This window comes from Trichoplusia ni, chromosome 7 (genome assembly GCF_003590095.1).
Source record: "Trichoplusia ni isolate ovarian cell line Hi5 chromosome 7, tn1, whole genome shotgun sequence".
NCBI lineage: Eukaryota > Metazoa > Arthropoda > Insecta > Lepidoptera > Noctuidae > Trichoplusia > Trichoplusia ni.
The window spans coordinates 1,405,129-1,421,589 of NC_039484.1; the positions used below are offsets into that span (position 1 = coordinate 1,405,129).

General features: G+C 43.6%; 2 protein-coding genes across 14 annotated transcripts in view; both read right to left on the bottom strand.

The window, feature by feature from the left end:
• Positions 1-16,290, bottom strand: part of LOC113495606 (protein sprint) — a 31,767-nt gene extending 15,477 nt beyond the window's left edge. For all 6 annotated transcript variants that reach the window (XM_026874422.1, XM_026874420.1, XM_026874419.1 and 3 more), the window contains exon 1: positions 16,109-16,290. In XM_026874422.1, the coding sequence (XP_026730223.1) occupies positions 16,109-16,219 (111 nt within the window). In that variant the 5' untranslated portion in view covers positions 16,220-16,290. The remainder of the gene's footprint in view (positions 1-16,108) is intronic.
• Positions 16,291-16,298: 8 nt separating this feature from the next.
• Positions 16,299-16,461, bottom strand: part of LOC113495609 — a 230,738-nt gene continuing 230,575 nt past the window's right edge. For all 8 annotated transcript variants that reach the window (XM_026874432.1, XM_026874428.1, XM_026874431.1 and 5 more), the window contains one exon: positions 16,299-16,438. In XM_026874432.1, the coding sequence (XP_026730233.1) occupies positions 16,370-16,438 (69 nt within the window). In that variant the 3' untranslated portion in view covers positions 16,299-16,369. The remainder of the gene's footprint in view (positions 16,439-16,461) is intronic.

Sequence of the window (16,461 nt, forward strand, 5' to 3'; positions counted from 1 at the left end):
ATTTCACAGAGCAAATGTATTCAAATATGCACATCCGAGTTTAATAACAGCATTAACATACATTACGATTGCCATTCATTTCCATTCACGTACATTAATACTAAAACTGTTGGAGAAAATGTTCCGCTAATTGAGGTTGTGGTACGTGAAAATAATCATAACAGGCAAATATTAGTGAGTCCCTTTACGAGTTTCTGTGAAGCTCCCGAGTGCGGGGGCTTAGGGAGCTTAGTGCCTGTACTAAGAGCTTTCGTAGCAGGGTATTTGTCAATGTAGAAGTGAGACAGCGCTACGACACGTGTGTATAGCTCTCTCGCTTCCACAACCGCAAGAACCCTCTTCAATCATAGGCAACGCACGGTACAAGCATGTCTGCGGCTCGCTTTATGGCTTCGTACCTTATGTACACAGCCTATTAAATTCGCAGCTAATAATACCCGTTAATATAATACTGTTAGTAGGGATCCCGGCTCATATTATATTCCTTTATGGTAATTTTAATGATTAAATTCAATTCTGTTGGTGTCTCTCGAAAGGGTGATTCCTTTTGCTACGAGTAACGCCGACTTTGTATAGTAAGAATGGAATTTCTTGTATGGTTATGGCATCATTTAAACGCTCCGCGAGAAAGTTAGTTGTAAAATATTTGAAGGAGTAAATTGCTCATATTGTCCGTCATGTGTGTATATGTGCAATAAAAGTATACATAAATAAATAAATTGTACGACACTACATGCGGTGTAAACTGTGTGATAGATAGTTCTGATTTTAAAGACTTTTTTAATCTGAAGAAGTTTGGACTAGAAACATCTCGTTTCTGTAAATATACATCTCAAGGAAAACATATTTGCAAGCCAAAATTTTAATAAAAACACAAAGGATTTACTGAAAATAAATTATGTTAAACGTTGGACAACCAAAGCAAAGCTGAAATAATATGAGACGGTAAAGATGTCTCTTTAGCAAAAAAGTGTGGTGCAAATATCCCCAACAATCTCGCCTCAGACAGAAAGAAGGCACTTTGCTCACAAACTTGGAAATATTATTACTCGATTTCCCCGCAAAGGTTTAGTTCGTCGGCTTTCTACAAAGGTCTTGCAATTTCATACAAACCCATCCATTCTCCTTTTACTTGAGTTTGCTTCGTTGTTTATATGTTGAAGTTGTATCTACCCTTTTTTGTCCGGCTGTTGACCCCCAGATAAGATTTTATCATGATATCTTCGGGAATATGCTCGGCAGATCGCAATTTTCCCTCTGATGTTTTTATGAATTTCAAGTAGCCTGCGGTCATGTTTCCCGTCCCTTTTATGGTGGAGCAAATTAAAAATATTTTTGGATTTATATTTTTGCAATTTAATATAAAATGTTTGGGGATGAGTCGGAAGTTGTTTTTCATATGAGACAGACGGGTGTAACATGTTTTCCTTAATGACTAAATGACTAAAATTCATTAGAAAGATAACTGTGTTATTAAGCTGCGATAATATGATTTAGAAAAACGTCATTTTTTTATGTAGTAACATTTATTTCAGCGTGGTCATTTCTTAATCTTGGGGTCTTGAATTGATAGAAGGAAGCAGTTACTTCGTTATGTTGTGTTTTTAATACGATTTAGTGCGATCGAGAGTTAGTACGAATTTCAAATAAATATACTCGTACATCGAAGCCAACAAATTAAGCAAGTACGTATGTACGTAATAAGCAAGTACCTAGACCAAAATATGTTCTCAATCCTTTGTATAAATTAATAAAATATCGATTCGCATAATGCGCAATTACATTCGATATTCGTTGGCGAAATATCATTGGGTACACAGTTACACATAAAAACTCATTAAACACTATATAAAATACGTATTGGTGGTTATGTTAGTGCATAAATATTCATCGTTTGGTCCGTTTGTCTGTTAATTGAGACAAAACCCCTCGTTGCGGGTTTATACGATTTGTCCGTGTGTAGTTTCGAATTAAAATTGCGGGCATTTAATTTGAAATTGCTGTTGCAAATATTTCGCTTTAGCGACTTAGGGGAAGGTGGGGTAAGACGGGGACCTTAAGGTATTTCATAAATAAAACCCATCTTTTTTAATTGCACAACGTAGGAACTTTTATTAATTAAATAATCAGTCTTTCTTCTTTTAATAACAATCAGTCAAAACAAAAAAAAATAAGTTCTTCTCATAAAAATATAAACTTTTAAAAAATAACTGAATCACCCCATCTTACCCCACCTATAGGGTAAGATGGGGTATACCCCTGGGGTAAGATGGGGTATAGACTATTTAAGCGCCGTCATCTTCACAAACCGGGCAGATATGTTCAGCTTCGTCATCGCTGTCTTCCACTCCTGCACAGACACAATGCGCTCACTTGCCTCAAGTACGATAAGTGATACAAGTATGATAATCGGAATACAAGCCGCGACAGTATAGACATTCTGTATCTTCTTCTTCTGTGCCTTTTCGCTTTACTTTTGTCATTTACTTTTTGTTTGTTACATGTGGTTTTAGTTTCTACCTATTTTAGTTTTCCTCTCATTCTTTTTTATATAGAAAAGCAGTAATAATAGCTGCTTTTCCCCTTCTTCGAACTTGTCTTGGTCTTTTTTCGGCGAATCGCGAATAAGGCATTAACTTTTTCGGGCTAACCAGATGGAATGCATCATTATCTATATAATCATTTACTGTTGCCTGCTTGAGACATGAGGTTGAAGCAGTTGGTGGAGGTGGAGAGTTTGCTAAATGATTTACGGCGGTGTAGCCATTTAAGCATCAGGAAATGACAACATTACTGTTTTTGGAACTGTACTATAAAAAAATAGTTAATGTTGAATGCAATCTCAATACAAACTGAATAACAACTCAGCGGATAAGATCGGGTACCTACCCCGTCTTGCCCCACATAAGTGTCCCATCTTTCCCAAACTGGACTTAAAAGTTGTATTGAATTTTTAGAGGTTATAAATCAAAAGAAACCGGCATGAATTAATGAGTTTACAATAGTAAAATAAATACAAATTAACAAAAAAAATATGTCACACATTATGTTTATCATACATTATAACAGTCATGCACTTTATATGCTTCAATAATTAGATAAAACCACTTCAAATTTTAAAAATGTACTTACCATGAAGAATCGTGCGCTCCTTCGAACAAACTTTTTGCGACTCTAACAAGTACTGATAAATACGACTAGATGGCGTCAAAATAACTTTTCAATTAATACTGTATTATATATTTTTGGAGGGTCCCCATCTTACCTCGCTACCCCGTCTTACCCCACCTTCCCATAATGAATGTTATTGCGGTATGTTTCTATTAATGGGTTTTATGGTATTCGCGGTGTATTAAAACAAGCTGCACTGCGTTGCTATAGCGCGTTAAGTAAACATCATTTTAGTAACATATGTTTCATTAGGGTTCCAAAGAAAGGGTACCAACGGAACCCTATTTACTACTGACTACTTCTCATAAGCCGAATACAAAGTTCAGATTTTCAGATATTTCTATTCCAATAATAAAAATCAGAATAACACGATCACGGGCTCATTCATTAAGTAGTAAAAAGGACTTATTCAAAACTTTTTTAGAAGCTAACGTATTGTGTCTCCTAACGTGTTTCCACTACAACCTCCTCCATTTAAATAAAATTATTGAACAGCACATGAACAGTACGGCTTTGCGAGTATGTTAAATCCATCTGTAATTAGTTGAAAGCGAAGGGATCCGTTTGCTCAATAGCTTAAGATTGTTACCTCCTTTATTAAGACTACCCTTCTAATTACGGAACCCGGTCCACGTCTCTTATTTGCGATTGAAATACAGTGAAACCTTAGGTAGTGGCGATGGGTAAATATTGTAAATCCTTAGTATTATTCTTGTTCAATGAGATGCTAAAGAAAATCAATAAGATGGGATAAAAAGCAACAAAAGCTGCAACAAAACTTACAAGTTGTTGTACATTCAAACTCGCAAAACTAGATAAATAGAACCAGTCATCTTAAAAACGTTTAAAAGAGAGCACCTTAGTAAATACATTATGAATAATTAGGAGCCAAAACATCATCACCATTCACAATAATATGTCTGCTATGTATCCACATTTTTGACGGTCAAAATTTCAGTAAAGTTAATATTCTATCCACAGTACACAGTTAACACAGAGTGTACATTAAAAACAGGTAATTTGCAAGGAAAAACACCTCGTTACCTCTAGGAGTAATCGCTAGAAAGTCGAGCGTCACTCACATTTTGTTTCATTACATTTCTCTTCAATGCAGTTAAAACTGCGTTACATTTAGAAATAGACTTTTAGTAATGTAAATAAGGCTTACCATTTTTAAGCACAATGAATAATTCAAATGAAAATAATAAATTAAGGAATATTGGTAATATTTTTCAATTCTGACACTCATGACATTCATCAAAACTTTTTTAACTGAACACTTTGTAAAAAGTTTGGGTCCACGAAGGTTTGAGTTATTATGTTTGTTTCAAACTTCCTAAGCTATTATTACTAAATAATTACGGTATCATATTAGCTGCAACAAACATGAAACTCCCTCAAACGCACCCTTTAAACTTTAACATCCAAGTTTTAATTAAGCCCGAAACCGCATTCTGCAAATAGGTTAATAATTATATTTTACTTTTTTATAACTTTTATAAATTATTTTTTTCATTTAATAATGATTAAAAGAACATAAAATAAAATACTGATAAAATCGGAAGTGTTTCCTCAAGCATTGTTCAAAATATTTACGAACAAAATTCCACATATCTATTGTATCTGTTCCTGTAAATATTTTCGATAATTACATGAAACAGCATTCCACAGATTTTCGCCGCAACGCACAAAACAAATGCCGTGATAAAATTAATTTCGCAGCGATTCAAGGTATTTAAACGGGCATATTACTGGCTGAAAACACGGGAAATTAATTCGGTGATCGGTAACAATAATAACTGCAATGAATCATAGGTGACAATGGAGCCAGTCGGCAGTTAGGTGTTAAATTTTGGTGCACAATAGATGGCACGGTAACAAATATCACGCTCTTGATTTATGATGAAAGTTGGCTTGCAATTAGATTTCTTCGGTGTGATGCGGTTGCTTTGGTTTGTAAGTGAAACATTTACGGTTTAACCAACAGCGTTCAGGTATGTCGTTTTGGTAAGATTTATATTGGTAATCTTTAGTAGCTATCTACATATATTATAATTGATAGTGTAATTTTCCGTTAAGGCACGTTTAGTTGAAACAAGAGAAAAAATTATACTATGCACGATTTCATATTTGTATTCTTCAATTATTAATTAATCAGCATGATACATTTTAAGTGTTATCTGTTGTTGCTATAAAGAGATTTAAAAAAATGAATGAATGAGAATCTAATTATTTACCACCCCGATAAAAGTATTGTACCTAGCCTTAATTTCTTACACAAGAGTATACATAACGCATCCCAAACGTCGGATCGAGCTAAGCTGGTTAAGAGGCAATCGAGAGGTCATGAGTTCACTAAGTCGTTTATGTCGTCTTAAGTGACGAAACTTGTATTACAAGTGCTCACATACAGCAGTGCTTTTTCAGAAGCGGGAAATGCGTTAATAGACGCAATTATACGAAGCCTTGTAGTTAGAGTTTTACCTAAACCAATGAAATGAAAAACTGACAAAAAATATTTAAAAACATACGGCAATAAGTCGTGCAGTAAGGACGTAATTTTAGATAGGTATTAAACGGTCATAATGAACATCACCCATAAAATAAAATGATGTACGAAAGTGCCAACATTTAACGGACTATCCGTTAAATATACTAAACCCGATATCACACCTACTCAAACACCTATTACATAAACACTTTGCAATAGCAATCTCTTAAAAGCATCTGCGCCTCATAGAAGTATAGAGGAAGGCACTTTCCTCTTAGTGTCGCATAACAGTTCACTTTTACACGAGTTTTGTAGTGCGAAGCGGTCGCACGTGCTGCGGCATTGTAAATGGCCCAAACGTTTTAGGAGTAAACGTCGCGCACCTGCGGCCTCACTCCTAAGGGAAGTTTTAATTAGGTAAAAAGTTTGCGTAATACGTAATGGGGTATCGGCAGTCAGACAGTTGATTGTGGGGATAACGATTCTGTTCGGGTTAATTGGCCTTCAAGTATCGGTTAATAATTTTCGGATTGGATGCCTCGAGTTTTGTGCGTCAACAATTTTGGATTAATTTTTGCATGGAAGATTGCAGTGATGGACAATTTATTTATGCTTCTTTAAAATTTACAAGGAGTTATATTTATGCTGTCAACAACAAAAATTGTGTCTAGAGCCTTTACTCTGGAGTACCAAAAGTTCGTGCTTAAAATCGAATCATTAAAAGAAGAACTTGAAGGCAACATTTTATCCAACTTAAAAATTGTATTTACATTTGCTTCAGAAAACCGTCGCCGTCGTGACAAACTTTTAACGAGCACCAATCGAATGCAGACAGTGCAAAAAAATCACCCAAACACGGAACAAGTGAAAAAAGAAACTGGAGGTCAGAATAAAACAGTTATTACTTCGCAAACAAACTTAGGGTTGGCCTTTAGTTTTCTTCAAGTTCAATCAATGAGAGCAAACAGTGTTTGTGGTCCAGTGTGGGGAGGCGGCGTGAGGGAGGATGCAACGGCAGATGACTCACCCGGGGAGGTTAAAATCAATAAGTCGGGGCGACCCGCTCGTGTAACTCTGCCTCCGCAGCCCCTTTGTGCTTGCGCACTGGGGACTGTCTCCACAGCTCGCCTCTGTGCTTGCGCATAGGGGGCTGGGGTGCCGGTCCCAAGCCCGGATAAAAGAGGAGGGCCCGCGTCCCTTTGGGGCACTCGGTCATCACTTACGATGGCTGACTGACACAATGGGACGCACCATATATAGGTTTATGTAATTTATACCTTATGAAGCAGATATATATTACCCACTATGTATATATGTACGCAGTCTATGTAAGTTCATCTCACACTCACACACAAATACCTCCACCTGCACCGCGTCTCATAAGAGGATATGTTGGCGCGGGCCCGTTCATCACAACAGTCCGTGATGTCGGGTAAGGTAAACATCCTCCCGCGTGTTTGTGCCGTGCGTGGAGACCCGTAAGGCAGGACGAAGGAAACCTGGAGGTTGAGCTGAAAGATGGCCGGGTCAGATGTCGTCTGGAAGCAACACACCTCTTTGGTCTGGACTTCTGCCAAAACGGGAGGCCTGGGTCCAGCCACCCCAGGCCAATCGGCTGCGGCAACCCGTCAGAGGGCTGCCAGGCGAGGTTCCTGAACATGTGGAGGCGAGCGGTTCCGTCGCGGTTGTAGGTCGGCGACTTCGGGTGGTTCTTACCCTCCACCTGAAGGTAATCGCGGCCACGATCTCGGCGGGGGACTGCGCCGTCTGCTGCATGGGAGGGGACCTATATCCTCGTAGTAATCCTGGCGTCTGGGTACGCTCGGTGCTCAGCGCCCCCTTTTGCGGGCTCCAAGGAGGGTGGGAAGCTACGAGGTCGAAACCAACTAAAAGATCCCATGGATACCAAAAGGGACACTACAATAACAAAAGCCAGGCCGGCAGCGACACACGCGCCGGTGAGGGATGTGACGCCAACCAGTGAGCATCCCTCCAACACCCACAACCGACAACCTGCTGCGCTCCCTTGCGCGCAGGTAAACAGCAATGACCCGTTGGACCTGTCCAACCTCAAAGCTGCCATGCCGCCCTGCACCCGCCCTGCGGAAGCACTGTGGCAGGTGGTGGAGAGGAAGGGTAAATCCAAAAGGATACGCTGGCCAGGCAGACCACACAGGCGCCGAGCACCCCAGGAAGGGAAGGCCTCGAGAAACTCTCGAGAGGCCAGCGTAGACGACGAGCGCGCGCTGAGCGGCTGCGCCGGCTTGAAGAGGCGGTCGCGAGAAGGGCACAGCCAGAGGTCCCACGACCAACGGCCCCGGCGAGGTCAGCAATGGCCAAAGCCGCCCCGACGTCTGAGCCGAACCAAGGCGCGGGACCCAGTTCCGCTGCCAGCGCGGGAATCAATTCCGCTGCAGGTGACGCGGAAGGCGGGGGGGCTTCTCGCGGTCGCCCCGGAGAGTCTGGCGGCGCCGCCAGCAATGAAGCAGCTGCAAAGAGAGCAGTCCCGCGTGGAAAACGCGGGGGCAGACCGAGATGGGTGAGGCGGGAAGAGGCCGCGCTGGAATCTCGACCGGCGAAGGGGGGTAAGAGGGCTAGACCCGACGACTCTCTGACGCCGCGAGAGAAAGACAAGCGCGCCAAACTAAGCCGGTCATCCCTAGGACCAGGAGCGGTCAACTACGCCGACGCGCTGAGGTCTAACGACCTTTGCGTGGCCGTGCGGTATGACCCTCACCGCGCCATCACTGAAGAGCAGTATCAGCTCATTCAGGAGAGAATAATGGAGGAGTATGATACAACCATCTTCTCCACCGACCCCACAGTGCGGACGCCAGCGTTCAGAGGAAGAACCTTCCTCAGCGAAGGCGTCATCAAGATGTGGTGCGAGGACGAGTTCGCCCTGAACTGGCTGCGCCGCACGACAAATAAGATACCCTCGCCGATACCCGGCACCAAGCTGGTCGTATGTCGGCAAAGGGATATCCCACAACGTGTCAAGGGGGCGGTCTACGTCCCCGACTTCACCGACGGCGACGTGGACCGCCTCCGCATCCGTCTACACAAAGCCAACGCCGACACCTACGACATCAACAGCTGGTGTCTATATAACGCACAGCGTACGCCCGAATGCGACGGGATCAGGCTACTGCTGGGGATACCCATGCAGGAGGCCGAAGTCCTGAAGCAAAAGGAACGGCGCTTGCGTTATAAGCTGGGGTCGGTCTACGTTAAATTCGTAGACGAAAGGGAAGAGGACGACAGCAAGAGGGAAAAGGCGCCCATCACCAACGCACCGAGCGACGAGCCTCTTAACCTCGCCCCTGGCGAGGCAACAGAGGCTCCAGTGGAGGCGGTTACCAGCGTCCTGCGACACCCGGGTCCATCCATGGACCAGGAGATGTCTGCAGACACGCCGGCCCGGCCCCGGGAATCTACCCCGGAGGCTGTCGACTGGTGGAGGCGCGTCGAGAACGAGGCGAGGGAGGAGATGCTGCTGGGTAGTGATGGACCCGACAGCTCCCCGACCAAACCCCATTAAAGCCATTCAGGCCAACCTCCAGCACAGCCGGACTGCATCGGCCATGTTGTGCAGGCAGCTGGAGGACTCTACGGAGACCATAGCCCTAATCCAAGAGCCGTGGATTAGGAAGGGCAGGATTTGTGGTCTCGCCAACGCAGGACACAAACTGATTGTCAACAGCACCGTAAGTAACCCACGTACTTGCCTACTAATACCAAAACATTACAATGCAATAATCATGACTGAGTTCTGTTCCAGGGATCTCACGGCTGTGAGGCTCCTGGTAGACCCATCCAATAGCCTATCGAGTGTCGTAATAGCATCTGCCTACCTGCCGGGCGACGAGGTCACACCGACGGCTTCGCTGGTCGCACTAATCACCCGGTGCGAAGAAGAAGGTCTGGAACTCATCATCTCAGCGGACTGCAACGCGCACCACGTCATTTGGGGCATGGATAAGTCCAACGCGAGAGGTGAGGAACTCATGAATTACCTTTTTTTCCACTAACCTTAATATCCTCAACAGGGGCTCAAAGAAGACCTTTGTAACCTCAAGAGCGCAAACAATAATCGACATCACCCTAGCCACCGAACGGATATCTCAGCACGTTTCAAACTGGCATGTGTCTGACGAGCTAACCTGTTCGGACCACAGGTGGATTCGGTACCAACTAAAAATGGCCATCGCTCCTGCAACACCGAGACGAAACCCCCGGAAGATAGACCGCAACAAGTTCAGAAGCTTAACCGCGGAAGGTCTGAGGGAGGCAGACGCCGAAATCCACCACAGCACCACTGCAGACATCGAGAAGCATGTGGAACAAGTAACGCATCTCTTGAATGACTGCTTTGAGAAAGCCTGTCCTTCAACACTACCCCAGGTCAAACCGAGGGGTGCGAACCAATGGTGGGGACCTGAGCTAGACAAACTCCGCCACAGGACAAGACAACTGTTCAACAGAGCAATGAACACCAAATACCAAGAAGACTGGGAGCTCTATAAGGAAGCCCAGCGACGTCTAAAGAAGCGTATCCGACTCAGGAAGACGGAAGCCTGGAGACGTTTCTGCGAAGATATTTCAAGCAACAACCAAGCAGTCATGGTAAAAAAGATCCTATCATGCGAACCTGAGCGCAATATAGGATCCCTTAAAAAACCTGACGGTGAATACACCAGAACCGACGATGAAACATGCGAACTTCTACTCCAAACCCACTTCCCGGGCTGTAGGATTACCACGGAGAAAGGATGGCTGGGAACGGAGATACACGTGCCGCAGGCGTCGGACTGGAGCACCGCCCGAAGAATTGTCGACGAGGACAAAGTCAGATGGGCCATAAACACCTTCCTCCCCTTTAAAACAGCGGGCCTAGATGGAATATTCCCGGGTCTGCTGAAATGGAGCGCCGAGGGGCTGATAAAGCATCTGGTAGGTATCTACAGAGCCTGTCTGGCCTTCCGGTACACCCCGCAAAAGTGGAGAGAAGTGAAAGTAGTATTCATACCGAAACCCGGCAAGAGTGACTACACACAACCAAAGTCCTACAGACCTATCAGCCTGACATCCTTCCTTCTGAAGACGATGGAAAGGCTCTGCGACAGGGACATTAGGTCAAACGCGCTACTACAACATCCGCTTCACCCAAACCAGCACGCCTACAGCGCGGGCAAATCAACAGAATCGGCACTACACAGTGTGGTCAGCACGATCGAAAGAGACTTATCGGCAAAGCAGTCGACCCTGGGAGTCTTCATAGACATTGAGGGAGCCTTTGACAAAACCAACTTTACTAGCATTGCAAAGGCTCTAGTACGACATGGCGTTGATCCAACGGTAGCCGGATGGATAGATGACATGCTCAGGAACAGGGCCATACAACTCACCGTAAATGACACAACCAGGGCCATGGTGGCGAGAGGCTGTCCTCAAGGTGGAGTCCTTTCGCCGCTTCTGTGGAACCTGGTGGTCGACGAGCTCATCACAAGACTCAACGCACAACGCCATTTCACGGTGGGCTACGCGGACGACATCACCGTCCTAATCAGCGGACCATGTGAGAGTACTTTGTGCAATCTTATGAGCTCTGCTCTAAGGACAGTCGAAAAATGGTGCATAGACCACGAGCTTTCCGTAAATCCAACGAAGACGGAACTCATACTATTCACCAACAAAACGCAAACTGCCAAGCCTAAAACTACCAAAACTATTCAACACCGAACTCTGTTTGACCAGTGACGTCAAATATCTGGGAGTGACCCTGGATAACAAACTGCTATGGAATAAACATGTAGAACAAAAACTCAACAAAGCCTGCATCACCTTTTGGCAATGTAAAAGACTAATGGGGAAAAGATGGGGCCTTTCACCCAAGATTACCCTGTGGTTGTACACAGCCGTAATAAGGCCAATCATCACATATGGAGCGGTAGTATGGTGGCCCAGGACCAAACTAACCACCGCCATGGATAAACTACAAAGCTTCCAAAGGCTAGCATGCTGTGCTGTCACAGGATGCATGAGAACAACACCAACAGCGGCTCTGGAAGTGCTGCTTGGACTGCCACCGCTGGATCTCTTCATACAACAAGAGGCAGCGGTGGCTGCTACAAGACTACAACACTCGGGACTGTGGCGCGCACAATCTAGAGGTCATGGTGACATATGGCACAAAAGCCTTGAGTCCATACCAATGCTGAATGCACCATGTGACCGAATACCTAGGATGTATGTCTTCAACAAAGCATACACGATACAAACTACAGAAAACAAACAAGATTCCTCGGGAATACACGAGGTACGCGTCTACACAGATGGCTCAAAGACGGACTCAAGCACGGGCGCAGGAGTATTCTCAATGGACTTGAACATCAACATATCAATACCTCTGGGTGCAGATAACTCGATCTTCCAGTGCGAGTGTGTAGCCATCACCCAGGCGGCCAGAGCTATAGAAAGAAGAGGGATCCAGGACCAAGCCATCAGGATTCTCTCCGATAGCATGGCGGTTCTGAAGGCACTGGACAACTACATCATCACATCGTCGCTGATACAAGAGTGTCACCAAGCACTTGAGCGCATTGCTGCAAGCAACATGGTGACCCTGCAATGGATAAAAGGCCACAGCGGATCCCTAGGAAACGACGCTGCTGATCAGCTAGCAAGGAGGGGATCGGACACGCGGATCCTTGGCCCCCGGCCATACCTGCCTGTGCCCTTTGGCCAGTGCAGGTCATGGCTAAGGCGACAGACTACTAACAATCACAACGATCGCTGGGCTACAGTTAACGGCTGCAGACAGTCAAGGGAGGCGGTCCCTATCCGTTCACCGAAACTGTCTCGCAGCCTGATTGGGCTAAAGCGGGTCGACTTACGAATAGTGGTGGGCTCGCTGACCGGGCACATTCCACTCAATAAACACCTTTTCACCATCAATGTTACAGATAGTCCACTATGTAGAGGCTGTCTTCAACATGAAGAATCAGCGGCACACGTGCTCCTGGAGTGCACGGGGGTCGCGGAATGCCGGGCAGGGATCCTCGGTTCACCGAGCTCCGTCACAGAAGCCTGCGAACGTCCCAGGAGACTTCTGCGCTTCTGGAGGGAGTTGGGATGGCTGGACTGACAGCCTCCCAAAGACACCTGACGCACAATGGGCCGACTTAGAGCCTACGTGCGGAAAAAGGAGCCCATCACCAAGTACCAAGTACCAAGACCCGCTCGTGTGCACAGATCAGATTGCCGTAATAACCATTTTTCTGCGTATTCTCCCATTATCAGAAACATCGCTGAATTCGCGCTATTAATTAACAGCCTTTTTGTAAGTAATTGAGCTTTCGCCGAACTAATTCATGTGCCGCGTATATTATATGTGCACAATGCTTTATTTACGTTTTTTTTGCTTACAAAGTTGACATCACACGCAAACTTGACACAGTTTTATGAGCGATAATTAAGTTCCATGAACAATTACTTTGGAAGGCGAAATTGCAGATGGCAGGCAAACTAAAATAGTACAGTATTCAAAGAAATATGAAAGGTAACATTCATATATTATGTTTGATCATAACAAACAAAAACAAGATACATACATGATGTAGTAAGCACAAATCGATCTAACAACATCACAGACAGTTTACTTAAATATGTATTAGGCAGTGAAAGTCCGCGCGGCCTAGAGGTGTCATTACCATAATAAGCGTCCCGGAAACTGGACAGGGGAGCCTCATGGGGTTTCATGCCATTGACTTGAACGACTTACGCCTCGTCGTTTCCTCCATGGGGCCCCCTGATTGCATATTTCGAAATCGTAATCGTTTGGGACGGTCAATTAGGCCATGAATGCGATTGGGGTTTATTATAGATTTTGGACGTTAAAATTTTGTTGGGACTATCCTCGATTGGTTTAGGAAGTTATTTACATTTATTAGTAAGTAAACATACCTGTTTTTTTAATGAAAACAAACAAAGAACGCATTTTAAAGATCTACAGTAATTTGTAAAGGCAACAAAAACAATCCCTCCAATTTACATTGAAAAAGTCACTTAATAAAACCGGATAATCAGCGAAAACTTTTCGTCACTGCGTAACGTACAATGCAATAAAAGCGGAAACGAGCGACGCATCTATCCTCCCTATTGTTGTACTAAATCGATGGTATCCACTGCACCGCATGCAAATTAAACTAGGGATGGCTTTATATTTTTTTTCATCTGCGACGATTAAAGTCTGCCCGGACGAGGGGCGCACCGAGTTCCGGGCCACCCGATAATCGTTCCGTGTTGACAATGGTAGCAATTATCGCGTATAAAACGCCTAACTTTCGCCGAGAACTCGAATAAGTGAACGAAAATCAGGAATCGAATCAAATGCTAAGTTTATTAAAACTTGTTGGTGAACATTTTACGTTCGTTGAGTAGTTTGAAAGCTTTTAAAGTGATTGCCGTATAACATGATAGTAATTGCTTGCCAAGAAGTTTACGCGCCATTAAATACATACAGCTAGTTATACTAGCTACTACTAGTTAGCGGTAATTATAGGCAATCAAGTAATTGTGACTATTTAACGTCAGCCAAAATTGTCAAGCACTGCTTTAAGGTGACAGTCTGATTTCTATTACAGAGCACAACCATGAAATAAAACATTTTTAAATGCTTTTAGTTTTTCAACTGCATGAATATTTAAAATAGACTTTAATTACAGTGAGCTCCTCACTTCGTTGGCTGTCGCTAAATGTTGATAAATGAGAACGAGCTTTTCATTACGTTATCTATTCATTTGTATAGACGAGCTTTTCCTAGAATCATACCTCATTCAAGCGTAAAAAAAATAATCTTAGCACTGCATGATGCAATGATGTTCATATTAAATTAATGGCGAGTAAAGAACATGTATGAGGACTTTCAACATCATTTGTTTTCTTTTAGGATGTGTGAATATATGGCAAGTGAATTTTGGGTTACACCAAAAGTTCATTTAACCCTCAAAAGCCGAAGTGCTCCCAGTAATTGCCCGCAAAATAATTAAAAACACCATTACAGACCGTAAACGGTACGGTGCGAATTTCCATCCGAAATTTCTAAGTCGCACATGTCATTTATGTGCCGCAAAAGGCAGTTAACTTGGGCCCCCGCTCTAATTTGAGGGTTAATCGTCAGGCCGATGGACCAGTAAGTGTAGTGTAATGAATATTATGCTTTCAGGCGATCCCTTGACTTTTTGGCGCGGTACTTGCGGTTAAAATATGCAAGGGCATTTAAAAGTGTAAATAGTTCCGTAATATTGTGTAAGAGAAGAGTATTTTTTCGTTGAAAGCTTGATATCACCGTTACATTAAATACGAAACCGTTGCACATTGCATTGTACACTACACCCTATATTTTAAACGAGATCCGGCGACAATCGCGAGTGTTTGGTGGGGCTTCAAGTATTCACAAAGCAACGCCCGCAATTGACTGAGAAGTTTTACATCTCGAGTGGACTCCTGTCACCGTGCAGTGCGGCTGAGTGCAGCGGCAGGGTTTGTCTACATTGTGGCTGGGGAACAACGACTAATTGTCATTTTAGAGTGAAAACACGGCGCGAAATGCAAAGGGTGTAATGGTATGTGCGTTTTAATGTTTGTTTCCTAATTTATGAGTACACACGTTTGTAACACTGGAGAAAGACATTTACATTTCTCATAGTTATGACTTTTATCGTTGGCTGTGAATTTTTGCTCTAAGCTCAAAAATGCTTAAATTACCTACTCTAGCAAAAACAGCAGATATGAAGTCAATAAAGGCACATCAAACGAAGAGCTCCCCATATAAATTGCCCCGCGAACAACCACAAATTCAATTCTGTATCAACTATTGAAAAATATTGCTTTCATACAACATCACTCTGAACACATTTGCATAGTAATATCAATAATATTGAATGAAACTACGCATTTCGAGACCTCCACATACATCTCAAAATAGGGAAACAAATGAGTGAGGAAATTATATTACTTTATATTGTAGCAACAGAAATACTACCTCGGTTCCTTTATTTAATGAAATTCGATATGCAAATACAGGCAAAACGAATAAGACGAAGGTTTGAGAAAACGTCTGCAAACTAAAAACTAAATAGAAAAGCAGTACGGTTCATTAGGTTACTACTGAAGTACGGCAGAAGCTCGCTTTTCCTGATTTAAAAGTTCCTGAACTTTGCCCGTTGTTAAAGAATCAAAGGGATCGTACTCTAACTGAACTTATTAAGGAAATAATTATAAACCTTGTATCCTAGTACTGATAAGGCTGAAGTTCCTGATGTTTGAATTAATGTATTTACCTAAGATACGTATAGTTCGCCACCTCAAATTTCTGAATCACCTTCAGTCGAACCAATAAACTGGTACTGGGGAAAACGTATTAAAACATATATTATACAATACCTGACTGAGGCTGTCTCCAAGACTCCCTTCAGCATCAACCGGTCTGAAGAGTTGATTATCTTTGAGGGATAGGTCCCGAGATCTATGCTTTCTATCTTGGGCTTCCCTCATCGCTTGTGTCTGAAGTCTTTCGAAGAATTCCCTAGGTTTTAGCGGAGGTGGCTCGTCGTCTGGAGGCGGTGGCGGGGCGGAGGCAGTCTTGTTCGAGGCGAACTTCGAAGCAAGGACCTCTCGTCGTCCTCCGTGGAGCGTTCATCGTGATCAGAGTCGGAACTCCTGCTGTCGCGTCTCCTTATGCCTTGCAGATGCGGCTCGAGGAATGTCGCATTTCTGGAACAAGAAAAGTAAGTATG